Here is a 27530-nt window from a genome sequence, read left to right as displayed (position 1 = left end):
ATATTATATGTATTAACAGCTCGGATGAAAAGCCTCTTCATCCTTTGGGTAATCATGTATTTCTATCCTATTCTTTTCAATGTCACACACACCCACATCCCACAATACGTGTGACTGTGCCAGAACTCGGCCAGCGCCAGTGAATGAGTGTTGTAGGCGTATAACCTGACAGAGCTATACAAATGCCAATCCAGGGCCGACAAAGTAGAAGACAAGGCACTAGAAGTTCATCCATTATTCAGCCTCTTTGAGGAGGGACACAGGAGTGTGGGCATGGCACGGCTACCCGCATGAATCTTTCATCTCCCTACCTTACCGTTCCAGTTCATAACGCACAGCCTCCCAATACGTGCGATGAAGGAGATGATACAAGATTAGGGGAAGCTGGCTGGGACGGAAATTAAAACCCACCAAACTCGATTTAAGTGTGCCTCATACCTCCATCCTTTCTTCTTTATGATGTTTCCAAGCACCACCTCTGCCCTGCGAAGAGAAGGCACGATTAAATAAAGATAGAAGAAGAAGAAAAAATGATGAGTTTACACCTGGCTGTCTGATGAAACCCTATAATGAAAGAAAGCAGCCCAACTCTGATAACGCAGTACTGTATAATGTATAAGATGGCTTTCGTTGGAAAGAGCACCTGTTTAGGACCAGTGAGAGTGAATTGGCTGCCAGGTCAGAGTCAGCAGGCCTGGGCCCAGCTGTGGTGTGAAGCCACCACCATGTCACTCATTAGCAGCCACAGGGGTGCTAATGAGTGACATTACGATCAACATGGGGCTCATTAGGACTGGGCAGAAACCAGTCAGTAGGATGTCTCTCCAGTCCTCTCACTCTGACAAATAATGAGACACCTCTTTGTAACAGCAGTTTGACATAAACTGTATCTGGATGCTCCTCAGAGGGAAAAAAAAGTTGAGAGGAAAAAAAAAGATAACTGTGGTTTGTTTTAGATTCATTTTGGGTGCTCTGATGAATGAAGCTAGCTGCTCCAATCGATGCAGTTTTCAAATAAATTATGTTTTGTTGCCAAGTGTCAAAAGAGTTATAAACTACAAGGACCATAATTTATCTCACCTATAAAACAGCATATTAGGGTTGCTGCCAGTGCTGGCGTATCTGTGTCGAGTGGTGAGACAGTCTGACATGTGGCTGTGGACCAGACCAGACTGAGAGACTGTCATAGCTGTAAAAATGTCAGTTAGTTGGATTGCTGAGTGAAACATTATTTTTCAACCCAAATTTTTATAATTGTGGCCCTATAAGTGGATTAGATGGATAAGCTGCATCTATTTAGATAATCAAGTAAACATTTATGACATTTTAAAGCAACACTACCAAATATTCTGTAGTTTCAGCTATTGCACTAAATCATAAAATGACCATGATATGCCATCAGAGATTAAGGAAACATGCTAAATTGAAATACTCACTTCTCTAATTCCAGTGTAGAATGTTTTTGTTTTGGCCATACTGGCAATTTTACATTTATTCACCTACATAGAGCTAAAATTAATGCAGAATGAGAGTCCTAACAAATCATTAAAATCTTTTAAAAGGAGTACATGTTTATAACAGCCTGTCTGAGTCCCCAGACCTCTTTAATATATCATCTGTAGCTTCCACTTGCTATAAGCACTACCATACTCATTTTTAAATTCTATAGTGTTACAGATTTCGCATTCAAGCGTGATGATTTTCTGCTTTTCTCTGTCTTTTATGATAGTAAACTGGACATCTTTGGGTTTTAGACTGTTGTTGCCACCTTGGACTCTGTTGGAAATTACGTTAAACAATTAATTGAGAAAGTTATCTTCAGATTAATCAATAATGAAATTAATGCTTAGGTGGAGCCCTAGTTTGGTCAGCAGGCACTGATAATCCCTGCCTGCTGCTGCTGCTGAAATGAACTGATTACCAGAGCGAGACACTGTAATGTGACTTCACTGCACAAACAGTCATCATCTATCTCCCTTTTCTGCCTGATGATTCATGCAAAAAGCTTTGATTGTGAAAGCCTTTGTAACTTTTGTTTCGAAAAATGCTGTATAAATACATATTTACTTACTTGAACATTTCACACCCTCATCTCTCTCCAACTTCACCTAGTATTTGGTCTTAATCTTTCTTTTCCTTGACAGAATAAGTCATTAAATAATGAATTATCCTCTCTATGTGATTGTTCACACATTTTGCTGTGTCATGCTGTAAACCGCAAACAGGCAGATGATCTTATTGGTGCTGTGAAGCTGATTTCAGCCATACTGCCTGCCTGGCTCTATGTATGTATATACTGTGTGGTTGTCACTGCCAACACTTTACAGGTACCCATAAACTGATGTATGGTTAGGCTGCATGATATGATATTACTATTACATTATTTTGGCAAATATAGTATGATTCATGATAAGAGGCGATGGTCATTTTTGCAACACATTTTCCATTTTCACTGAAAAAAAAAAATTTAAAATCATGATGATGTGACATTTGTTTGGGTACCAAACAAACATGTTTTCCTACATTTGGAGAACAAGATGTGAAGGCCAGGGCTTCTCTGCAGTGCTATAGTACTTCATTATAATATTGTTTTATCACGTTCCTTTATCAAAAAATTACAGCTTCTGGGATTTGGATATTGCACTTGGCCATATTACAATTTCCATAATATTCAATTAATTGTGCAGCCCTAGCATGGAAGGTTAGGTGAGGAAGTATTCAAAAATATATGAATATTACTTTTTTATCCAGAGGATGTGCATATGTGTTTTTATTATTTATAATGTTCCTCTTTTGTTTGTCACTTATTAAAAAGGTCAATTGATAAAATATTAATACCCCCCCAAATCTTTTTTCTTCCTACCGTTTGTGTGTGTCTCGTATCAACTGCTGATCCAACAAGCAGCATGAGTACAGTAGGTGCTGCACTACTACTGGCTGTTTCAGACCTTGCCAGCTGGACCAACACCTTCTTAAACAACGTGCACTCAAGCACTCCCCTGAGAGTGACGTGTTTGTGTACATAATAGTGTGCGTACATGTGTGTGTTGCTGGCAAACACACACACAGTGCACTGTATGTTGCCCCTCTGAAATGTGAGTAATTTGAGAGCCCAAACATAAGGTACAGTGTGCCTTGAGCAGGTCGACTTTCTTCATCCATCCACTAATTAAGTCTGTATTCCAGTGCCGAGTCAATGTTATGACTTACAGCAGAAGCCAATGACATAATCCTGCATTATTCATGGATATATAATATTTGATTACTTTCAGATTTCTTTGTAATTATGCATACAATTTGTCAGACAATACTATGCAATTATTATGCATCTAGAACAAACTGTCTAAGCCTAAAAGAAAATGAAGAAGGGATTGCTGTTCTGCCAATTACTTGCATACTTTTAAACGCTTTGACGCCATATGTGTTGGCTGATAACAGCAGTTATATGGGATGAGCAGAACGTGTTTATTTGTACAATTACACATATTTATTTATACATTTCTGAGAAACAGTGGCCTACATATATATGCCAGATATGCCAGTTAAGAATCACAATCAATGTCTAAATATTTCTATGTGTTGAATGTTTGTTTTGCTCTGTTTTGTAGGGCTAAGCCAGGACAAACACACCAAACAAACAGCCAACAACTGCCAAGCGCTGCGAGTGAGCAGGGCGAGGAGTGTGAGCACAGCTTTCAAACCTCGTTTATCTGTCCAAGCTCACAATACAGAAATCAACATTGCAGCAGACTGATTGTACAGTCACCAACACCACTTCACGTCCTCTGAGTCTGACTGATGAAGGAATTGCAGTAAGCCAGAACCAGGGACTTCACATGAAAGCATTTTCCTCATTCTGATGTGCAGAGTGTGTGATTTGTTCTATGCCTGTGTATGTGTGTAATATAAGCTCCTGGAAGCTGTCAGGATTAACACCTGTGCAACACATACCGAGCTGTGTGACATGCTGTCACTGACGTTTGCACGTGCCTAACAGATTTGCCCTTTCTGTCAAACTGTGGTTTGTTTTATGGTAGCAGCACAGTGATCAAAGTCAGAGTTGGTAATACTGCTGTGTCAAAGATCAACTTTTTCTGGACACATCCAGACAACAAGGCTTAAAAACAGATTGTTGAGGCTCTGCAGAACAATGAAGCATGTCATGATGACGTCTGGCAGACAACAGCTGCTGAGGCATTGGAAGAGAAATGAGGAAAACCACAGAGACTTACTGCATGTTTCTTGCCTTTTTGTTTTCTTTCGATTTTCTTTTCTAGCACTCTGACGCATCTCCCCAAAACATAATGGCAATACTAGAATATTCTTGAGAGGATTAAAAAGAGGGACTTGGTGCGGTTAATCAGAGATACTGTTTGCAAAGGATAATCCCTTAGATTATTTCAAAGCGCCCAAGTTACTACAAAGCCAGATTAATCCACACTGGAAGTTAAACCATCACTACAAAAAGCATATAAGGCAATACTAGGCTGCTTTCTGAGGTTAAAAATATCGTCATTGGCTTGTCCTGTAAATTTAGACCCTCATGAATATTACTGCAATAATGACAATCATGATGACCTGATGTCAGGTCTAAGATCAAGGACAGAGACATTAATCCGCTGTGTCCCATAACAGACTACAGGAACTATTTTCTCACAACAAAATAGTCCCAATGAAAACTGTTGACAGTGTTTTCTGGATTAAAACGTTGTTTCTGGTAAGACACATTATTACTGCTGAATTTTTCAGGTCATTTTTCATAAGAACCAAACTGCATTTATCTCTATTGTACTTGAAAAACTTGGTAGTGTAAAATAGGTTTCGTTTTTGTTGTGATTTGGGTAAAGTGACCCTTTAAAGGGATAGTTGGAATTTTTGGAAGTGGCGTCAAATTAGGTAATTATCGATATTTGGCTTACATTACAGTAATCTACAGAACAGAAATTACAAAGTAAAGTCATGAAAATATTCTAAATATATCATACACAAACTAATTGGGCCTTTTTTAAGTGTACCCTGTACACAGCAGTATTGCTGATACATATCTTTGCTTCTCCAAACTAGGAGCATGTTGAATGGCATCTACTGTACACAATACACTGACTATTGATAAGTACTTCATATAACCCCACTTCAAATAATCTGAACTATCCCTTTAACTATCAGGGTCTTCCCATCAGTCTAGGCGCACCTGACACTCAGGCAAGGCAACTATAATTTCTACATGGTGCTTTTATGATTAATCACATGTGAGCAGCTTGGTAATATTTGGTGCTCTTGCTCACTGCTAGGTGACCTGCGGCACAGGATATACTCACTTTCCAGCAGCGTAGACCTCTGCTGTGTCAAACAGATTGATGCCATTTTCATAGGCCAGAGTCATCAGCTGCTCCGCCATCTGTTGAGAGCGCAGGGGGGAAGGAACAGAGAGGGGAGAGGGTGGGGTGAGAGACCACTGTGATGTGAGGTGTTAGAACTTTTCAATTATTAAACTTCCTTCACAAGACTGTAGATGTCTTCCTATAATGTGTGTTTATTCATGGCTGTTGACTCCTTCTTGCAGTATGTTTTCACTGTATGTAAAAATAGGTTTGTTGAGCAACCCCGGATACACGAGATCATATGGAGGGTGTCTGTTCCCAAGCTTTGACTGATGGAAGATGACAGAATCCATCTGCTCTCACCTCATCTGTTATCTGTCCACCGAACGTCACCCATGTTCCTACAGAGGATGACAAGGAAGGTGGTCTCAGGGTGTAAGTACATAAACACACGTGCACACAGATGAGCAAGTGATACTGTATGGTGTTCTGCACAAGTGATACTGCACATTGTCACTGGAACACTAAGAGTGGTTTACATCAAAAAAAAAAAAAAAAAAACTTAATCTAAGATTAGTTCTAATCAGATCTTAACAAAACTAGGTTTAAAATAAGTGAATCCAGATTTAAAATTGAGCAAAGCTTTGCCACACAATTAAAAACTCATCTCAGTTAAGTAAATCCAAGTTTATTGATTGTATTGTGCCAACCAAAATTGAGTTGATCAATATGAAGATGCTTGTTTACCCAAATTAAAAATAGAAAAATAAACACATATTAAATTTGTTTGCTGTCAGGACATAGTATATATGAAAGATGGGGCACAACTGTTAGTTCAGAAGTTGTTCAGAAATTGTTACATTATTTACCAGCAAGCTAAAAAAGTTCTGAAAATGTTAGATTGTTTGCTAGCTGGCTAAAAAGTTCAGAAATTGTTACATTATTTACCAGCAAGCTAAAAAAGTTCTGAAAATGTTAGATTGTTTGCTAGCTGGCTAAAAAGTTCAGAAATTGTTACACAGCTAGCTAAGAAATTACAAAATGTTACACTGTTTGTTAGCTAGCTAAAAAGTTCACCATTGTTACATTGTTTGCTAGTTACCGTATGATATTATTAGGCAATATGGCCGAATAATAAACAAATAAAAACAGACTCCAGCACAATAAGTAAAGATGAGACTGTGACTTGGGTTCAGTCAGTCCTTAACTTTCTTTGAGGGGCTTGATTATTTTTCTTGATCATTTTTCTTCCAACTCATAAGGGCAGCCATTTTAAAAGTTAAACCTCCTCAGGCATAAGTTAATAAGTTAAAATTAAAATTTAAGTTAATAATGGGCCACATTTTAAATTCAAGTTTAAAGTTTAATGAGTAAAAAATAAACTGAGGCTTGAATTTAATCGTTCTTCCTTCTAAACTAGTTTAAAAGTGTAGTACAATTTAATTTGAATCATGAATCAGGTTTAAAATTCAAATCTTGCTGGTTTAAAGATAAAACCTTGAAGATAAAGGACTGTGACATTATGAGTCCCCCTCACTAATCTGTTATACAAAGTCTTTGGGGTGCAGCAAACTCCTCATTGTGTCTAATGATCCAAGAGGTTCTTACCTAATCCAAGGCAGGACACCCGCAGGCCCGACTTCCCAAGGTTTCTGTCAAAACAGAGAGAATTACATCAACACTAATGCAGTACTGATGTGGCAGTGATTTGTGATATTTTGCTCTATAATGGTGGCTATAACCATTACAGAAGGACTTTAAACCTCATTTTTAACTTGATGGATTGATTGATGAATAAATTAATAAATAAACAACCCTATAACTCATCTGTAATGTCAGAAATGTCTGCTCTTAAGGTTCTTACGGCAGTGAAAGCTTACAGTGATCACAGGAGCTGAGAAGAACAGGGCTTTGTATGGATTTGAAGCCAGTCAGCATCTACTGCAGCACTGACACATGTAGATTGGATGGGTAAGGAAGGACAGTTACACGTGTGCTGCTGACAGTGACAATGTGTGCATGTTTCTATGCATCTGTGTGCAGTGAAATGTCAGGGGAAAGTCAAAGAGAGGAAGTGGGTCTTAAGCAGGCCCACCATGACATCCACAGAAATTTTCTCGCAGCACACCAGGATCCCTCAGCCGCCATCTGACTAAAATCCCCCACAGCAACGTGGAAGCTCGACTACTCAACAACGTGCTCCTAAAGCTGGCGTCTCTGAGCCTATCACAGCCCAGACAGACCCCTGTGCTGACAATCACAGCTTTAGTTGGTTCTTTGATTCTTTTGTGCAAGCTTTTAAACGTTAAGACGTCTGTGGTTCCTGTTTAAAATGCAACATCAAATTGAAATAACTGATGTGTTTGAATTGCAGTTATATCCTAATTTTCAGGTGTATCTGAAACACATAACACAAACAAACTGAACACTAAACAATATGTACAGCTCGTTTGTTTTTTTTTTTGCACAGACTCTTATATCATTCCATAGTGTTTTATGCTATTTCTAGAACAGCTGTCCACCTTTTCTACCTCGGTCATTCGGTGCTTCTGTTACTGGACTTCAGTGCAGCATTTGATACCATAGATCATTGACTCCTAAAGTGTGGGGTGCAGCCCACTGATGGGCCATGAAGGCCCTGCAGGTGGGCCTTGAAAGGTCACGAAAAATAAACCTTTTCAGTTAGTTTAAATTTTATATGTTTGAAATAACCATAAGAAAGTATAATATAATAATATATAATAGTATTACACATATTATATGATTAATTGAAAAAGTAATCAGAACTACTAAATCAAAGGAATGGGATTTAATATACATGTTATTCTTTATCTTTATGTAGTTTAAAAGGCCTTAGACTGTATTTGATGACCTGTCACATTAACACCAGAATGCATATTATATCCCGTCAACAGTACAATTAGTCTCGTGTGTTGATCAGAGTTGTGATTAAAGGTTTGGGTGGGCTGCAGAAGACTTTTAGATTTCAAATTGTCCATGGCATTTGTAAATTTGGGAATGGCTACCAAAGACCATAGCATACTCCTAGATCACCTTCAAAGCCAGTTTGACATCCGTGGCCCGGCTCTTGCTTGGCTAAAGTCCTACTTTTCTGAAAGAACACAGTGTGTTTCCTACAATAGCAATACATCAATATTTACTGATGTGAAATATGGAGTACTTCAGGGCTCTGTCCTTGACCCTTTATTTTTCTCTCTCTGTCACCCCTTAGCCAAATCATTCAGTTATGAAATTAATTTCCACTTCTATGAAGACTATATGAAGCTATATGTACCTGTAAAGGCTGTTTGTTGGCAGTAAAACAGGATGTCATGTAATTTCCTGCTTCTAAATTCTCTCGTTAACTACATGATTTCTCGAAGTCAAACTGCCAAGATTTTTGGTGTTCTTGGTGTTCATTCCAACTCTCTCTTTTGACCAAGACTGGGCTGAGATCTTATATCACATCTTTGTTTCATCCAGACTTGATTATCGTAATGTTTTGGTGTCTGCTCTGCCACATGCTAGTACTAAAAGACTGATGATTCGAAATGCTGCAGCTAGGATCTCAGCCAGAAAATTTGATTAAATTAAAACTTCTTAGCTTCACTTCATTTGCTTCCTGCTCATGTCAGATCAGACTTGTCATTTTGTTGTTTCTTTCATTCTGTTTTTATGCATTAAACTTAAGTTTCTAATATAATATATTTGTAAATAGAAAAACCCCAACGGCACCAGGTAGAGAGACACAGCAAACTAAGAATTTCATTGCACTGATAACTTGTTTATTTCTGCATATGACAATAAAGCCTTTGAATCGTGAAATTTTCAGAGCTTAATAGTTCTGTCTCTTCAGACATCCTGATCTAAGAAATGATTAAACATACAAAATGGAAGTGTGCTACTTCTGGTCAACCTCCTTGAGGAGATAAGCTGGCAGTGTAAAGAGATAAAAGAAATGTGGCATGAGAGATGATGTAACATGTGCAGGAGTCAAAGTGAGCGTGTGGGAGGATATCTAATTTATTTTTATAAGACTGCCTGTATAGAAATACAGTGAAAAGGAGTAGAGAGGGAGACAGAGGATAGGTGTGTGGCGTGTGTGAGTGCAGATGTGCGTGTTATATGCCTGCGCTTGTGACTGCATGTGTGAGTGGGACTGTGTGTGTGTGGGTGTTTTGTGAAGCCATGATAAGATTGCTGAATTGCTGCAGTGACTAACAAAACACTTCTTTCAATGTGGTCTGAACACCAAGTCCAAAAGACACTGACTAAACCGTTTAAAATAAATATGGAAATCTCAACAGTATCACATCTCTCCTAAGTAGGCTAAGTGGGCTACATTTGTGTTGTAGTCAAACAACAAAAAAATGCTTTTCAAATCCTTTAAGTTTCTTTTTGATGTATCTCAGTATACAGTACCATCTATTTTGGAAGAGTTAATCCAGTTAAATGTTCACTACATCATCCAGCGTCATTAGTTCCACTCTTTTACTTCAGTAAACCACCATGGATGCTTGCAGAGTCTCTCATTTATATTCTTTGTTTTCTAACTCAAGATATTTCACAGCTAAGAATCAACATTTTTCTGAGCCATCAGGGGTTTCAGTGCGATCAAGTGATATTGAAAAATAATGAAATCACATTCAGTTTGTGTATTTTGCCAGTATAGCATTTTTGTCAAACTTATTTCCTTCATGCAGCCTCATTAAAAAGATCTTATTTGGTCAGTGAGGTCTGTAATCGTGTTACAGTTTGAATCCGAGAGCCTCATGACGTCATGTATAGGAGTTATAGGAGGACTTATAAGCGAACACAGTCAGTCGTGAGGGAGAGGGGTGAGCGATAAGACAATCTAGAGGGACCACGTGCCCTTACGGTGCACCACAGTGACAAGGTTAACACAAGTCCCCTCTGGCAAACCACTGGAGCTGATCTACAATTAACTGTCTCTTAATTGCATGAGTAAAATACCCCCTCGGGGGTGCTGCTGCTCGGCGTCATGAACAGAGATAACAGACACCAAAAGCAGCTTACTAACTGAAATTGTTAGTGAAGCATGTTTTTTAATGATGGACTGGAAGATTCTTTTAATGGTAGGACAAATATCTTCACTCAAAATTCTGCTCGACTTCATCCTGATTTACAGGGTTCCTACGCATTTTCCATTTCAAAATTCTATATTTTTTCACATTCAAATTTCCAGACTTCTCAGTATATTTTTCCAGACCTAGTTTTCTTTACCGATTTGGAATCCTTAGCCAACCAGATCATATTTTGATATAGAATATGATATGGTTTCCTTATGCATAAAAAAAATAGTCCATTTATGTTCTGATGATTTTATATATGGAGTAGCCAGCCAGTGGGGAAAAAGTAGCCAGCTACAGTAGAAGGTTCTGGGGGGGCAACCCTCCTCAGAGAAAAGGTTTGGCTGTAGAAGCCCAAATTTGATGGTCTCTGTCACATTCTAATGCCACTATCCTATCATATACACTGGTCTTAATTATTGGACATTTTAATGAGTTTGTTCTTCCGATTGTAAATAAATAATGAATTATTGTACAAGAGAATTTAGTTTCTTGTGCTTTTTAGTCAAAACAGTCTGGAACAGTCTAGCTATTAATATTTGAAAACACACCTATTCCCGACTGATCAGAACTTTTGTAATTAAGAATCATTAAAACATCATTTTGGTGATCAGTTTGCATACCTGGTTAATAGCAAAATACTAGGACATTTTTAACTGTAAATTACAGTGTGAGGCTAAGGAATAGCTTACAATTTGTCTCATGTAACATGTGTCTGTTACTTTGACAACATTGTCCACTTTAGAGATTGTTAATGCGTCTTACAGTTGTCTCTGCTGTAAAAAAGTTCAATGCTAAAAGAAGACAACTCATTCATTTGTTAGAAAATGCAGTGATCCAAGTACATTTTATAAAACAGAATAGGGGAAATAGTCTGGAAACAAATATTTTTCCATACCCTTATTTCTTTTTTTCCCTCTCAAATCTATCTGGACCAGGAAATTACTAGAAATCAAATTCCCGTAGGAACCCTGGCTTTATCTCGAGGGCACTCGAAGAATGAGTAACCCTGGCTGTAGAGGAGTTTGTGTGTACAGTGCTCCTGTACATTCAGCACTGAGTCTGTTTCAAGCCTTGCATTATTCTAAATTTAAACGCCTAATGTGATTAAATGATTCTGTGTTACTTAATATGCTAATACATGGTGCACAAGCATGTACAGCAAATGGGATGCATAGTAAACCTGTCTAATTAGATAAACTAGCAGCAACTGTATACACATGCTTCTAGAGTTGCAGCATTTTTATCCATGCATGTTAGGGCTTATCACAAAGACAAGCTTACTGTTCAAGTGTTGCATAAGCATGCTTTAACCATGAATACTGCACATACTGAACAGTACGAGTACATTTAACTTAAGCACTTCCCCAAACCTAAAAATAAGTAACAAGGATATCAGAATACATGCCTCTGCCCTTGCCATTGTTCTCATTGTAAGGATATCTCTTTGTCAGCACATTGTTGTGTTCAATATTTTACTAGACTGGCCTTGAATACTGCATCATGCATCGCTGCAATGACCCTCTGCCAGAGCCTATAAGTAAGCAGGGGTCAGGTTCCCGCTGAGCCTCAGCAGACATGAACCACAACAGTAAAGTCATCTCTCTCACATCCTCCTCAACAATGAAGGATACAGGTACAGTACAGGAGAGTAACACCACCGCAGCCGGAGGGAACAAAGCCAGATGAGATTGGACAGGACATGTAGAGACCATAGCACCTGTCCAGTAGGGTTGTTTACTTTGAAATACTTGGTAACCTTTCTCCCAGTGTTCTATTAACATGCCATCATCCTTGAGCCCAAGTGGCTAAGACAAGGGTTTACATTTTGGTATGTTGCTTTATTTGATTTAGGGTGGTTTGGAGATCTATTTAGAGCTTGTTTTCACACTTCAGCTTGACATAATGAATTCTGCATGCCTGAGTCAATCATAAAGCTCTGCTGCTGACCTTGGCAGCCACTGATGGAGGGTGACCTGTGGATGATGTTTTTGTCCCATCAAGATCAACATAAGGCAGAGAAACATCAGAGGTCATTTTCTTTCAGTCATTTATTATTAATTATTGGTTTGTTGATTATTGGACTGTTGTGTCTAGAAGACAAATATAGATCAGAAAAGAGAAAGATGTGTGATAGTGGGACATTAACTGCAATAGAAATTGTGCACAGATTAAAATGAGTAGGTGATCATACTCTTATTTTCATTCTGAATGGACAGCGTTCATCGACTCACTGCCAGTCGGTGGTAGCTGAGCCATTGTACTGCACCTCTATTCTTGTCTACTGATAATGACTGCTAAGCACTGCTAACTGCATGATTCACAAATCCCCAGTAAACAGTGAAAAACATAACACAACCAAACAAAGATAAATATTCAAGGACAGATAAACAGCGAGCACCATTAATCGTCTTTGATACATGGCACATGCACAACACTTAAAGAACTTAAGTCTCACTGATGAATAACCAACAAAAACCAAATGGTCACTCCTATAGCTGACAAATACCGACAGCAAACTGAGTTTTGAAATGAATGTGGGAGCTGCATCAAACTGTTCTGACACAATATCCAACTGTTGTAACTTTCCAATAAGCCAGAAAGAAAATATGGATGTAATTATTGATGAGTCATCATTTCCGAAGACCGGTACACACTCCTCCATTGGGCCAATCAATGAACTTGAAATTAACATTTCAGTCACCCCTTCAGACCAATCAATGCAATTTTAAAAATGCTTCAAAGCAACAACATGTCACAATATCATGCATCTTTCCTTCAAGATGTGTGATACTACAGTCAGGGTTGTCTTGAGACACTGAGTGGGACATAGAGTGAATGACAAAGAGAAAACACTCATATAACCTAATTTTGCTCTTGTACTGGAATATAAAACAATATGTTATGAGCTCAAAAACAAATGCATTATCATCACATTGATGGAAATTAAGCTGTTGTGATTATCAGAATACATTTGTTTATGTCATCTACTACTATGGGGGATGAGAGGCAGCAAACGATCCAGGTTGGAATTGAAAGTGCAGAGGACTCACAGCCCTGCCTCAGTACATGGGGTGCACACTGTACCAACTGAGCTACAGGGCCACCGCCCTTTAACTTATTACATGAAAAGCAGAAAATCAAATGGAAGTCAAACTGTCAAAATAGAAACACCTGTGAAGGATTGTTATGAACATGGGAACAGATCTTCAAATCTTCCCTGATTAAAAGCTCTGTACTAATGTATACTGGACATACTGAGCACCAGGAAGGACTACAAGCATGGAGCCTGCAGACTGAGTGGGAGAGAGGACTTACAGTCAATGTGAATTCACTCGTCAGGAGAGGAAGGGACAGGACAGGACAGGACAGGACAGGGTGATGAATGAGGAAACAAGGTCACAGTACTATAAAGAGGAACGTGTTGAGAGATATGTTCACTGAGAAGAACTATTAATACTACCACAGCCGAGGCTTCAACTTCAGAAAAACAGACAGAATGCTTCTCGCTCGTGTTGGCTGCAGGTGGTTTCCTCATCCATTCAGGTTTATGCAACATCCATTCCACTTATAAGAGGCTACAGAGGGACAGCGCAACAATGGAGAACTTCCACATTAGATTAAAAATGTCCTGACTAAGTGATAAGAAAGGAGGTGAGCCAATTTGCTCTAAAAAGCTGCTTACACACATTAACTGTGATTAAAAGAACAGTTCATCCAAAAGTTGCAATTTCTCCATCGTCTGCTTCTGTGTATCAGCTGAACCTTAAGAGTGCAGCATACCTGCCCTGTTTATCCAATTATCTTCACCTCATTGATATAAAACATGAATGATGATGCACTTCATTGTGGACATCCTACAGCATTCTACCATGAGGCTTTGTTCACTCACTGCCAACTGGATGACCTTTTCTGTAACTCAAAACAAAAAACTCAACTCTTGCTTCAGATAAAGCCCAAGATGGATTTGCGGGGGTGAGCTGAAACTAGATAAAGACTTTTTCCTGAGTTAAACTGTTGTTTTGGAAGAATAGTTGGACATTTTGGGAAATAAATTAATCCATTTTCTTGCCAAGAGCTGGATGAGAAAATCAATGAAAGATAGAGCCAGGAAAAGATTAGCTTAGCTCAGCATAAATACTGGAAGCAGGAGGAAACAGCTAGTCTGGCTCTGACTAAATCAGACAAAGAAATCCATCTACCAGCACCTCTAATGCTCACTATTTAATACATTCTATTCCGATACTTTAAACCAAGCACACACAAAAAAGTTCTTCAGGGAGTTACGAACTATAATGATTTGCTAGAGGCAGTCACTTTCTTGAATCTCTGCAGGTTTTATTGGCAACCTCACAGGAACCTAAGGCAAGCCTAAACAGCTGCTGGCTCTAGCTTCATAATTAATGGACCAATATGAAAGTTGTATTGACCTTCTTATCTAACTATCAGCAAAAAAGTAAATATTCCCAAAATGTTGAACTATTCCTTTAAGTTCACATCTCAACACAGGGGTATACCCTTTCAGAAAATTCTCTGAACTGTAATTGTCAGAATTGTAATTGTCTTATCTTGTTTCTCACTCAAACATGTGAATCATCTTGAGACTTTTAAACAGCCACTTAGATGTGCGGTAAGCAATTCTGGAGAAAGACAGCTGATTGTTGAGCCTCATTCCCAGGTCCTCAAATTCTTACGTTTTGTGAATGAGACTCAACTCTTATAGTGTGGTAAAGTTAAGCTGGCACTATACTCCTAAGTTAAATGTGTTCTCACTGGCACAAAGGTAAGATTTGTGACCAAACAGAAGAACAATATTAAGCCTAAACTGAGTTCAGGTTGGCTAGTACAGTTTTTCCAGTGCTGGAGTTGTATGCAACTGGTCAAAAATGCCATGTGGCTACATATTTCATCAAAGTTCAGCAATTCTACTAGTTTTATTTCTTGTTTTGAGGATGTTAACTTCTTATTGTAAGAAACCTTCTGGTCATTTCTGCTCTTCAATTGATCTGTTAGCTCGCATGAAAACCATTAAATGAACACACGCTCGGTTATACACTGTATACTGGTCTATCTGCTTGCAGTGTCATATTTGACAACAGCCTTAGAACATGTCAAATATGATTTAATCTGAAGTACATTAACTTCACACAGAGCCATTGGCACTGGAGCACTTTAAGACAGTTGTCAATGGCAAATTTTTTTTTTTTTTAAAGTTGGGCATAAACAGATTGTCGGCTCAGAGGGATTTCCTGGGGCTGAATTTGTTTTTCTTCTAACTCGGGCGTTTTCAGAGGCTCTTGTCTGGGGATAAATCTGCCAGTGCCCACAGGGATGGAATGGAAAATCTTCTGCTATATGCTGGAGAGGAACGGGGGAGAAACTTAATAGAACCTGTGGGGGATTCCAAGTCTTATACAGTAATGTCATACTGAGCTGTGCTCTAACATCCTGATATGCTTTAAAATTGGATATTGTTGCCACAGGACTTTGATGGAGTATATTCACTGACAATGCAAACATATTAAATGGATTTTATACTCCTGAATGCAATACAAAAAGTGAGCAAAGGTCTTTAAGAGTAACTAACAACCTGACAGAAGGTAGCAAAAAGTCATGCAGAGAACTGCAACTAATTAGTTGTTTAATAAATAAAAAATAATCAGCAACAATTAGGGGTGTCACAATTCGATTAGACTATCAGTTTTAAGATCATGAATTAATTCAATGTTTTGATTTAATTTTTTGGTAGTGATGCCTATGCATTGTTAGACTATGAAGTCTTGATTTCAACAGTTCATTGTTTTAATGCCCTGACAACTGGCATTTACAAGTGAAGTGTTGTCTTTTTTTCTTTGAACATGCACTATAGGCAAGTGGGCAGGGGTGGGATGACAAATATACAGAAAGAAGTGCAGATTTTGCCTTTGATTTTTGAAATTAAAAACTCAATTCACTTGATTTGCATTTTAATATTTAAACTGTGACATTACTAGCAACTACTTTCATAAGTGATTCATTGCAGTCTTAGTCAGTTTTAAAGTTAAAAATGCTAAAATTCTCTAGATCCAGCTTCTTTTTTACCATTTCATGTAGTCCAAACAATCAATTCACTGAGAATATAATCAAAAGATTAACTGTTTTTTTGTTGCACCACTAATCACAAATATGAAAACTAGAAGTATTTACATAAATGTCCAAGAGTACTACCATTATAGTCAGAAAACATCTTGCTGATAAAAAATTAGAGTGCATGGGAAACTGTGTCAATTTAGAGCAAACTGGTGCCATCTGCCTAATTTAAAAAAAAATGTTGAGGTTAAACATTCATAATACACATGACCAAGCATGATGCTGTGGGGTAGATGGGATTTTTCCCTGCTGGCCTGTGCTCTAGTACTTTCTGAAGTAAGTCAAAACCGCCCACAACAGTATAGTCTCACTTCTATTTGTGCTACAATTTGTGCTCAATCACTGCGTTACACATTATGTAACATTCAGTTTAAATGCTGCTCATGCAGAAGGAAAAGCTAAATACAAATTTAATTGTCAAAACAAGTCTGTTGATTCATATTTCATTTATAAATCTAACAGCATAAAGTAGCAGACCGAACACAATTGAAGCTGAATTTTAGACCTTCTCTGTATTTTAGCATGCTATACTGAGCCCAACAATCATGTGTGACCCTTAAGGCAAACACTTAATTTAAATTCTCTCTCTCTCTCACACACACACACGCACGCTCTGAAATAGTATAAACTGACTACAATGCAGATACTGAGTAAATTAAGGACTTCTTGGCAGTGTATGACAGAATTAATAAATCCAGGCTATTTCTAGAGCATTTAAGAAAATAACATGCAGAGAGAAATGGAGTGATGCTCTCTCTTTCTCTCTCTCTCTCTCACACACACACACACACACACACACACACACACACACACACACACACACACACACACACACACACACACACACACACACACACACACAGGCTCTAATTAAACTCTATCAGTGAGGCAAAGAAAGAACAGCTGTCTTCATTTTCTCCTTCAACATAACACAAGTGTGTCTCTCACATGCAGACACACTTAAAGACACATAGGCAAAATATTCCACAACAGCCCCCCCACCATCTCACTTGCTTTCTTATACACCAACACAGACAAACCCCCAGCGCATGTAGTGAAACACAAGCCTGCATCAATAAATGAACCATCCCACCGTTTGGCAATTTCCCTCCACATGCCCAGAGCAAACAGATGGTGAATGTTCAGTGTGCATTTAAGATGGTACCTAAGTGGCTGCTGCTGTGGCCTCAAATCTGTGCTGTGGATGAGTCTCAGTATTTACATCAGAGTGGCCAAAGTGTAGTGCTATGTGTGTGTTCTGTTCAACTACCACAATCTATTTATGATTCATATTTCAAGGGGGAGTGCAGGCTGTGGAAAAAGCTGGCTCCCTGATGAAGAGCCCTCCGAATGCAGGAAAACGTCCCAGCATGCACCCACACTCACGACGCCCCAAATCTCACACCCACAGCTTTTGTCACCCAAGCCTGAGCGATGCATTCTTTCACATTTGTGTAACAAAATATTGGATAAACAACAATGCTCAGATTTATCTTTCTTTCAAAAATGTTCTATTTAATTTTCTTACTTCAGCTACAGCTAATAATACGATAAGGAAACATTGGTACCAATTTACAATGGAACTGCCTCCACTGATTATTTATAAATGTCTCTAATTAGGTTATTAAAAAAATTATAATAATTAATAAACAACAATAAACAAGTTACAACTGTTTTCATATATCTAATGTGGGCTCACTATTTGGTACAATTCAGTTACTGCTTACTACTAATTAATGTTACTAAAGACTACCATTCATAACTGGAAAAGGCAGCCTCATCATAAAGTGTAAAATTGTGCATGCTGAAAACAATATTGCGAAAGCCAGTGTATGGATCTGGTCATTTGATATGCCAAATTAAACTTTTTGACTATTTAAGAGTCAGTTCACCCCAAAATCAAAAATAAATATTTGGCCTGAATTGCTGTTCGTCCATGTAGATTGTTTTTGGTGTGAGTTGCCAACTTTTGGAGGTATCAGCTGTAGAGATGTCTTCCTCCTGACTAATATAATATGACTATAAATGGTACTCTGCTCGTGGTGCTCAAAGTGCCAGAAAATGCATTTGACAAATTCAACTGCAATATTTCTTTCCAAAAATCATGACCTGTTTACTCAAGATAGTCCACAGACTTTGTTGTGAGCAGTTTCATCTTCATCTTTCTATGGTAGAATCTGCCAGAACTACCTTCTTCCTGCTAGAAAAAGTGAAACTGCTCACACCAAGTGCTGTTGATTATCTTAAGTAACCTGGCCATAATTACTGGAAAGAGAGTTTTGAATTTTTCAAATGCTCTGAGCACCTGATGCAGAGTGCCATCATATTTGACAGAATGCAGACATCTCTACAGCAGATATCTTCAAAACCTGGCAACTCACACCAAAACTATCTAAATGGAAAAGAATGGACAAATAAGTATTTTGGATGTTGGGATTAACCGTCCCCTTATGATATGCTGACAGAGTTTAAATGCAGTAACTTGTTAACAAATATCTGATGAAGCTGGCAGGACAAATTCTGGCTGATGCTGACTGCAGTGCTAGAATAGCTCATTAATAATTTATTAAGTGTTTATAACCTAATTAATAACCTCATAATAAACCATTTATAAATGTAGTCTTATTATACAGTGGTATTGAACCTGATAATTGATGTAGACATTTCACGTTTCATTTGTAATTCTTTGACATTCTCCTCCCATATCTGTCTTCATAAATTCCGCCATCTGTTACGTTGAGTAACTTCAAGGTACACTAAATGAAAACAGAGCTGGTGGGATGGCCTTTTTAAAGTAGCGTCTTATCTCTGTCTTTGATAATGATACATCACAACTTCACACAACACGGTGGTGGGATTTAAATGCCATCCGCTTACACAAAACTGCCAGCAGCTATTTACTGTGGCTGTGAGTCACTGTCAACTTTACAACCAAAAGTGGACCTCCAGAGATGTTAGGAATCCTACTGACAGTCTGGGCTGGGGTGAGTTTACTTGCAGATTTACACCAGGGCGGGAGGTGAGTCAGCTCTGATTTACATGGCCACTGCAGTAAGTGATACTGAGTGCAACACAGCAGAAGTGTTTTGGAGCTGACACAAACTGCGACAAAGAACAATACCTTGCTCTGACAAAAAAAATATTTCCTTCTGATGCACAAATGTTATCCCCAGCAGTTTATAGTAAGCACAAAAATGGAAAGTGATCCGTATTCAAACTTATTCACCTCAGTGATACTTTGCAGCAATTTATTTGCTACACCTAAGCAAATAAAACTAGCTCTTGTGAAAGTGAGTCATTCCCTCAAGACCCTTCCTGGGTTTGGCTGCTTGAGAGAAGAGCTGATAACCGGACTGTGAAAAGCATGAGCTTTATGGGATTGACTCCCCACCTGCACTGCCTTCCCAGTCTCCCAGATATTCTTCCATTCCCTGAGCAGGACTGCTTTACATAATCATAAGCCATTTTGTGTGCATCATTAATTCAGTCCTGACTGAAGCCATTTAATCATTCCTTGGAGGAGGTGCGGGCTCTCACAGTCAAGCCTGATGATTTTAACCAGTCATGTCATGCAAGGCCCAGTGTCACATTACAGAACGGCTCAGTCTGTGTCCCAATAAAGCTGCATCAATCCCTCCGTACCCTGAAAAGATGCTCATTTTGATGGGTTTCATTTGCCTTGTGAGGGAGGTCACTTCCAACATAACCTGCATCCTTGCCCATATGTGGTGACTGACAGTCTTGATTCAGGCTCAAGGCTTCCATTCAAGGAAACAGAGAGGACTGTATGCAAATTAGACTGATCTGAATTTCACACTGCCATTCTGCAGTGTGGATAATCATGGAAAGTTTTGTTGGGTGGATAAGCTCTGACAGTATTCTTTTGGGGAACAGTTATAAAACCACTAACGTCTTCAGCTGTCAAAATGGCAAAATGAAAAACTCAAAACAGATTTTAACAAAGAAAAGAATCTCAAGGCTCAAGGATGAAAGGAGAAGTGCATGGCTATGTTAAAAGGCTTGTGAGCTTCAACTCCGAGAGGCACGTTTGAAAGATACACAGTGACATGAGCACAGATCACTGCAGCCTACTGTACTTCCTCTTGGGCACAGTGCCTACACCAGCATTAACCTTAGCACTCTCCCTTCCTTTCTTTCTTTCTTTCACTCTCTCCTCCCATCCCTTTCATCCCCATCTCTTCAAAACCACAAAAACACAATATTGTAGCCTCGGCGCATGCATCTTTGAGCCTCACACTGCATTTAGGCCTGCATTACCTTCAGTTTACATCAGACACACAAATACACAGCCCGTTATGTGCTTTGGACCTCGCTGCGGAAGCGAAGAACACAAACAGCCGCTGGCCCCCTGAGCTGAAAATGATTTTACTCATTCAATATCATTAGCCTCAATAATGACAGTGTGCCAACATAGCAAGGCTGCCGCTAGCAAATCAGATGCAAAGGCATTGTGATGTGCCTTAAGATAGCAACACTGACAATGGGATTCCTCAAATCAACGCCCAAGCTTAATCTTGTCTGTCAACAGTCAATGTATCGCTAATTTTACATCCCAAAAACTTATTCTGCATTAAAGGCACATCTTGCTACCTACCTTGCACTTTTTCTTCTCAGGTTTTGGGGCTTGAAAAACATTTGAACAGATAAATGGTGGATATCAATATTACCGGCTCTATTTGAAATTAAGTAATTTTCTTCTTAAATGAGAACCCTTTAAAGAGTACAGTGCAAATACACAACAAAAATGTTGTTCTTCTGATGATCCTGTTCATTAAGAGTTGAATATATAAGCATTAGGAAAGGGTATCAGGTACTGACCAATCAGAAACCAGTGTCTCACTCATGAGTAGCGAAATATCAATAAGCTCCTGGACAAATTATACTGTGATCAGAATTTATGTAATGTTAAATAAACATCTGACAGGACAAAATGTTGAAAAGTGTGAATGAGTTCACTCTACTAAATTTAATGAAGATGCAACTAAACACAATAATGTGGGAAACAATTTAACTTACATAAAGAAAGGAATAATGAAATAAGTTTAATCTTTTCACATCTTTTCATGTCAAGTTGTATGTTCTGCACCACATTATGGCAAGTACCATCAATATGAGTCCTGACAAGTATCAACATTGATTGATTGTTTTATGACTATCACTAAAAAAACAAATACACATTATATCTGATCTCACTCCACACTGAAAAAGTGTCAGTTGTATTAATTTTCTATACTAACAACACATTTTAGCAAAACAACAATACATCCTGACAACACTTTGCTCCTCAAACCAACACTAAAACTCTCAGCAAGAAAGTGAATGTTTTAGTTTTCACTTGTGTTTCATTTCATAATTATACTTAGTGCAGTAAAACGAGATAGTTGGTTACACTGACATGTAAGTAAAGAGACTTGCTTTGGATTTACAGATTGGTAGTTAGATTTTAACATAGCTTATTAGTCATCAATATGTGGTGTTGCAATATATGATGTGACATTTTTCATTTCTATATCTTTGTTCTTTTGTCCACAGTTTCACACTTATTCTTATTATACTGCCAAATTCAACACATCTGCCTGTTTCTTGGAGCTTGATTCTGCATAGCTGACTATATGTGGGCACAACAATTAGCAATGGAAGACTTTTTCAGTATTAATCAATATTTTGCTGATTAGAATAGAGTATCAACAAAATATATTGAAATGGTTGTAGCTGTTATAGAATGTAGTACATGGATGCAGGTTTTTGGTCAAAGCTTGTCATTTTAAATCAATATTTTATGCCAAACATTTGTCTTTGGTGAGCAGTTAGCAAGAGGTGGGAATATTTACAGAGAGCAGGTCATTATTGCAAAATAACTCCTGACAGACTGTGATACTAAGCAGATTGCATTGCATTAATAGCCAGCTTGCTGCAGATCACAATGTACTGTACCTTACCACGCTGAAAAGTAATGTGGACTCATTTTCTCACCAACACTGCCTACAGATTTTTTGTTCCTCCTCTGCTGTTCAGTTTGCCATACTCTAACACTTCTCTACCCTCCGTGCTTCAATATGCATTTAAAGATATTCCACTTCGTAATCTGCTCCCTTTTCAGCCCTTGTGTAAAAAGCTGGAATAATTTGAATAATTCAATACATAAATAGAAGACATTTGCATTTTGTTATAAATGCTTTTCAAGTAAACCTTTGCCTAAATGTTAAATATGAGGTATGGTAGATAAAACACAGTCATTAGCCTTCATGTCCCTCAGGGTTTCTACACACAGACAGGCTAAAGAATTCCCTTTAAATGAAATACTATCCCTTTCATGCACAATGTCAGAATGAAAGCAACAGAACTGTAAATACTACAATAGACCAGTAACCAGTAATCAGCTGATTGATGGGATGGCATAAATATTCAATGCAACATGTCAACATACAATGTTGTGGGCAAAAGCTATCATTATGCAAAGTGTTTGTTTTCACGGCATGTCAGGGTACATTCTATAAAATAACAAGGCTTCTTTTAACAGTGACAGATGGCTTTCTATGGCTTTAATATAGCTTTTGATTCGATGTTTGGTAAAATAACTGATTTTAACAAAAGGATCTGCAGTGATAATAGTGAATATGAACTCACATAATAAAAAAATCTGAAAAGAGGGATTATTATCAATATAAACACAAAAATGGTATTTATACTGTTTTTGCACTTATGAGACTAAGCTGGGAAAATACTAATTAGTTTCCCTTTTAAAGCTGGACAAATGTATTTGTTTGTCACTTCTGCACAGAGTAGATTAGACATCAGTGGCCACCAGTTTAATTTAAATTACATGCCAAGGACTTAGTTCTAAACTAAGGTACAAAGATCAGATAAAATTACTAACTGCAATTTTCTCCTTGCTGTTTTTGAGTTTCCACCTGATAGAAAATGAAAGGTAAATAAAAGTTTGGGGAGGATAATTAATTAGCTACTGCCGTAAGGAAACACTTCTCTTAACTGTCATTAATCTTAACAGGTGGGTTTTGGCAGTTCTGACAAGAGGGACTAAGGAAGAAAAACTGGCATACAATAGCAAAGTGGAAAAGTACTTCGTCTTCTCTGTCATTTATTATAGCCTGAGCCAAAGAATTAGATGGTCATTATTCTGAATCCTACAGTTTATGATCTTTTCAAATATTTTATAAGTGAGTTTTAATGCCAAATTTACAGCTCCTAGTTAACACTTCAGTCATGCCCTACCTATACTTCATGCCAGTCTTCATGCTTTGCTCGCTGGATGAAGGTACACTCTGAACAGAGAGCTGTCCCAGACTGCGAGCCACCATCGCCACTGCTCTGAACTTGCTTCGGGTGCCTGTGTTGGGGCTGTTGGCATTCTGTCGGTTTAGCCGGTCCTCTGTGTTGCGGTTGACCCCCCCACGATGGTCCGTGCACACTAACGACACCTGCATCTTGGCTATTGGCCAGCTGTCCCACTTGCAGAAAGTCTTAATTAAAGGTCTCCTTTGGCTAAATCAGGTAGGTCAAAGTCCCAGAGGTGGAACGTCTGAGGATCCTCTTAAGAGTGTGAGAGAGTTCAGTCTGTAGGATGCAACCACTCCGAATTCAGCCTCTGTGAGAAATCACTGCGGAGTCGCTGAAGTGACTGACCAGTTCACAATGTTCAGTACAAAAAGAAAGAGGGCAGAGGGGTGGGAGGGCAGATCAGAATGTATTCAGAGGGTGAATAAGCGCTGATCAGGTGAAAATGAAATTGTCTCTTCAAAGGAAGTCCAAATCCAAACACAACATTACAGCATCTGTGCCTCAACTGATGTGAGAAACAAATGTGCAATCACTGCAGACTTCAAATGCATAAATTGCAGCTCCAGTACAAAGCTATAAACACAAGAAAAACCAAAATTTTTTAAAAACCAGAGTCCAAAAAAAGCCGCAAAGCTTGTATGGATTCCCCTCTGCAAGTTTTTCCTTGATTCATCTGCGTGTCTTCCTCTCGCGTTATCATTTAATCAGAGGCTCATCAGAGGCTGACAGGCAGATTTAGAGTCTTGCAATTTCCTATTAAAGCTGAGCTCAGTGCTGGAGATAACACCTCTTGCTGCCAAGCTTTAAGAGTGGAAACGCACAGATCCACACAAAGAGATGGAGAGAATAAAACACGAACACACAGTTCCAGGAGGTTTTCATCTCCCCTTCTGAATCCGCCTTGACAGTTGCGCTGGCTGCTGAATATTCTACTGAATACTACTGCATGTTAGCAAAAGGGCAACCTCATATTCACTTCCCAGCTCTGACCGTTGCCTGGATTAAACTTACATCTGTATGCCTTGTGCTCAGTGTAAAGCGGCACGGTGCACACAGGCAAGAGATGGGAGGAGAGAGAGAGTGAGAGGGAGGGAATGTGGTGGGAGGGATATGAAGAGAAGCTGTGAGGAAAAATATTCAGAGAGCTACAGCAGCGTGAGAGAGCAAGGCATTGAAATCTGTTGTGTTAACAGCAGCTCTCTTAAGAAAAGGGAAGTGCATGTTTTTGTGCTCATCTTTGTCCGTCTGTTGCCCTGCAGTGTGATTTAATACAGTTTATTCTATGCACAGAAAAGAGTGGAAGCTGAATGCTCACTGGTCAGGACTTTGCAGCAGTCAATGGTCCCAGAAAAGGGGGCTCTCACGTGGGTCTGTTCAGCTGCCCATGAAATATTCATTATGTAACTTTATCTGTGACAATATATGTCCAAGGCAGGACTGTCACAGGCATAACTGAGATGCTGCGTTTTTATCTGTAATGCTTTAGGACTGCAACTAATTACTAAATTATTTTCACTGTCAATGAAGCTGTCCATGATTTTCTTGATTAAACAATTAGTTATTTGGTCTATAAAATATCAGACAGGGGGAAAATGTCCATCAGTGTTTACAAAAGCACAACATGACATCCTCAAATGTCTTGCTTTGTCCACAACCCAAAAGATATTCAGTTTAGGACTGCAACTAACGACTATTGTCATCTCAGATTAATCTGACAATATTTTCTTGATTAGTTGATTAGTTGTGTGGTCCATAAAATGTCAGAAAATGTTTAAAAATGTTGATCAGTGTTTCCTAAATCCTAAGATGATGTCTTCAAATGTCTTGTTTTGTCCACAACCTCAAAATATCCAGACGTTTTTTTCTTAAAAGAAATATTTAACCCAATTAGCTGATTATCAAAGTAGTTGGTGATTAATTTAATAATTGATTCATAATTGATTAACTGGCTCTAATTCAGCTTGGTGTCATAGAGGAGTAAAGAAACTGGAAAAAAAAATACATTTAAGTAACTGAAATTAGAGAATTTTTATATTTTTTTCTTAAAAAAAATTACTCAACCAAATAAATTAAAATTAAGTTGTTTTCAACTGACTGATTCACTGATTTATCATTGCAGCTCTATACTGTTTTATTCCTTGTCCCCTGACTAACGTGATCAATGATAAAGATAATAAATGATTAAAAGAAATTATTTAACCTTGCATATTCTTGAAATGAGCAAATTAATAATTAAGGTTGCAGGATAGCGCTCCTGTGTAACATCTGTTATTACTGGTTATAAGACACTGATCTGATAAAGAATAAAAGCATTCTGAGCCAGTGCAGGTAAGCGTGAATAGCATAAAAAAAAAAAAAGATAATGGTTGGGGGTTGAAAATAAACACCACAGTAATTGGACTCAACGCAACAGTGGTTGCAGATTGAAGAGACAGTAGATGAGACACATGCTCCCAGTAATATAATACTGAAGCTTATCTGAGTGGACCAGCTAGTGTGCCAGGGAGATAATTAAAAGAGATGCCATCAGGAGCAGACACGTATAGTAAAGCAGTGGAGGAAGCGACTTCCATCAAAGGAATCCAGCAAACAGGCTGTTGCTAACTGACAGCCCTATTCTTAGAGCTATGACCTTTTGGTCTCCTCGACTTAAATAGACCCCTGAGGGGAAAAGGTGGTTTAATTCGACTGAAATCTGATTTAAATTTCACACTGTGAGCAGAGACGCCAAGCTCATGACGACCTTTTCAAATGTTCTTTCTGCTAACAAAGACAAGGAGTGTTTGAGTTTGAAAGGGATGCCCTGGTAGTGACATCATATTGAACATTTGACTGCATATCTATCTCAACAGCGGCAACAGAAGCAGCATATAGGTGAGATCGATGGGCTCTTCTTCGCAGGGTTATGCCCTACACTTTGGGTCAGGGTAATGGGGCTGATGCTGTTCCTTCCACCAATGCTCCCTGCTCATTTTGACAAAGTAGTTGAGCATAAGAGCAGGGGTCTGACCTGGCATCCCTTTACCACGGGATCCATGCACTCACTCACCACCAGTGCTGTAGAAACTTGATGCCGCAATCCCCGCCCCCTGGAGTCATGACATAGGGACCGTGCAGAGAAGCGAGAGAGGCCAGGGACAGGAGATCAGGCAGCACAGATAGAGTGTTGGTCCTGTGAGCCACACTGTGCACACACAATAAGCCTGACAAAAACCCCACAGCCCCAGCTAGATATGGCAACATGTCCCAAATATATTGTTGGGTATGCCTGACAATATTTAAACAATGGGGTAATATAAAATACAGTGGAAATCTCTTATAGTGATTACATCTGTCTGCTCTATTTTTTTCCTCTCCCTTGTTAATGGTACTGTTGATGGGATATTGGATTGTGGATTCTGAACAAAATACATCAAGTCACTTTAATGAGACGTACATGCTATGATTGGCAGAAGTCGTGAGAAGTTACTATGATTGGTCAAATTTGTGTAAAAGCTTCAGTAATTTGACAAAATTATAAGATTGTTAAGAATTCACAGGGTTTGTTTGAATTAGCATCCACTGTTGGGATCACATTTCAACTTCCAACCGAGGGGCTGTCTAACTTACATTTTGTATATTTAATACAATAAATATAAGGTAATGAAATAGACAGCACTACCATTTACTG

The 27530-nt window shown here is 38.5% G+C and overlaps 1 protein-coding gene across 2 annotated transcripts in view; it reads right to left on the bottom strand.

The window, feature by feature from the left end:
* Nucleotides 1–27530, bottom strand: part of kcnab2a (potassium voltage-gated channel subfamily A regulatory beta subunit 2a) — a 61962-nt gene that overhangs the window by 14806 nt on the left and 19626 nt on the right. Inside the window, exons 1-5 of one of the 2 annotated variants that reach the window (XM_084736676.1) lie at nucleotides 23795–24882; nucleotides 6930–6973; nucleotides 5685–5722; nucleotides 5319–5398; nucleotides 439–483 (exon numbers count right to left, since the gene is read on the bottom strand). In XM_084736676.1, the coding sequence (XP_084592802.1) occupies nucleotides 439–483; nucleotides 5319–5398; nucleotides 5685–5722; nucleotides 6930–6973; nucleotides 23795–24006 (419 nt within the window). In that variant the 5' untranslated portion in view covers nucleotides 24007–24882. Of the gene's footprint in view, nucleotides 1–438; nucleotides 484–5318; nucleotides 5399–5684; nucleotides 5723–6929; nucleotides 6974–23794; nucleotides 24883–27530 lie in introns of those variants that run through there. The other variant, XM_084736666.1, reaches the window with a different exon arrangement.

This window comes from Lutjanus erythropterus, chromosome 2 (assembly GCF_056507025.1).
Source record: "Lutjanus erythropterus isolate fLutEry1 chromosome 2, fLutEry1.hap2, whole genome shotgun sequence".
Taxonomy (NCBI): Eukaryota; Metazoa; Chordata; class Actinopteri; order Lutjaniformes; family Lutjanidae; genus Lutjanus; species Lutjanus erythropterus.
This window is presented reverse-complemented; position numbering and strand designations above follow the sequence as displayed.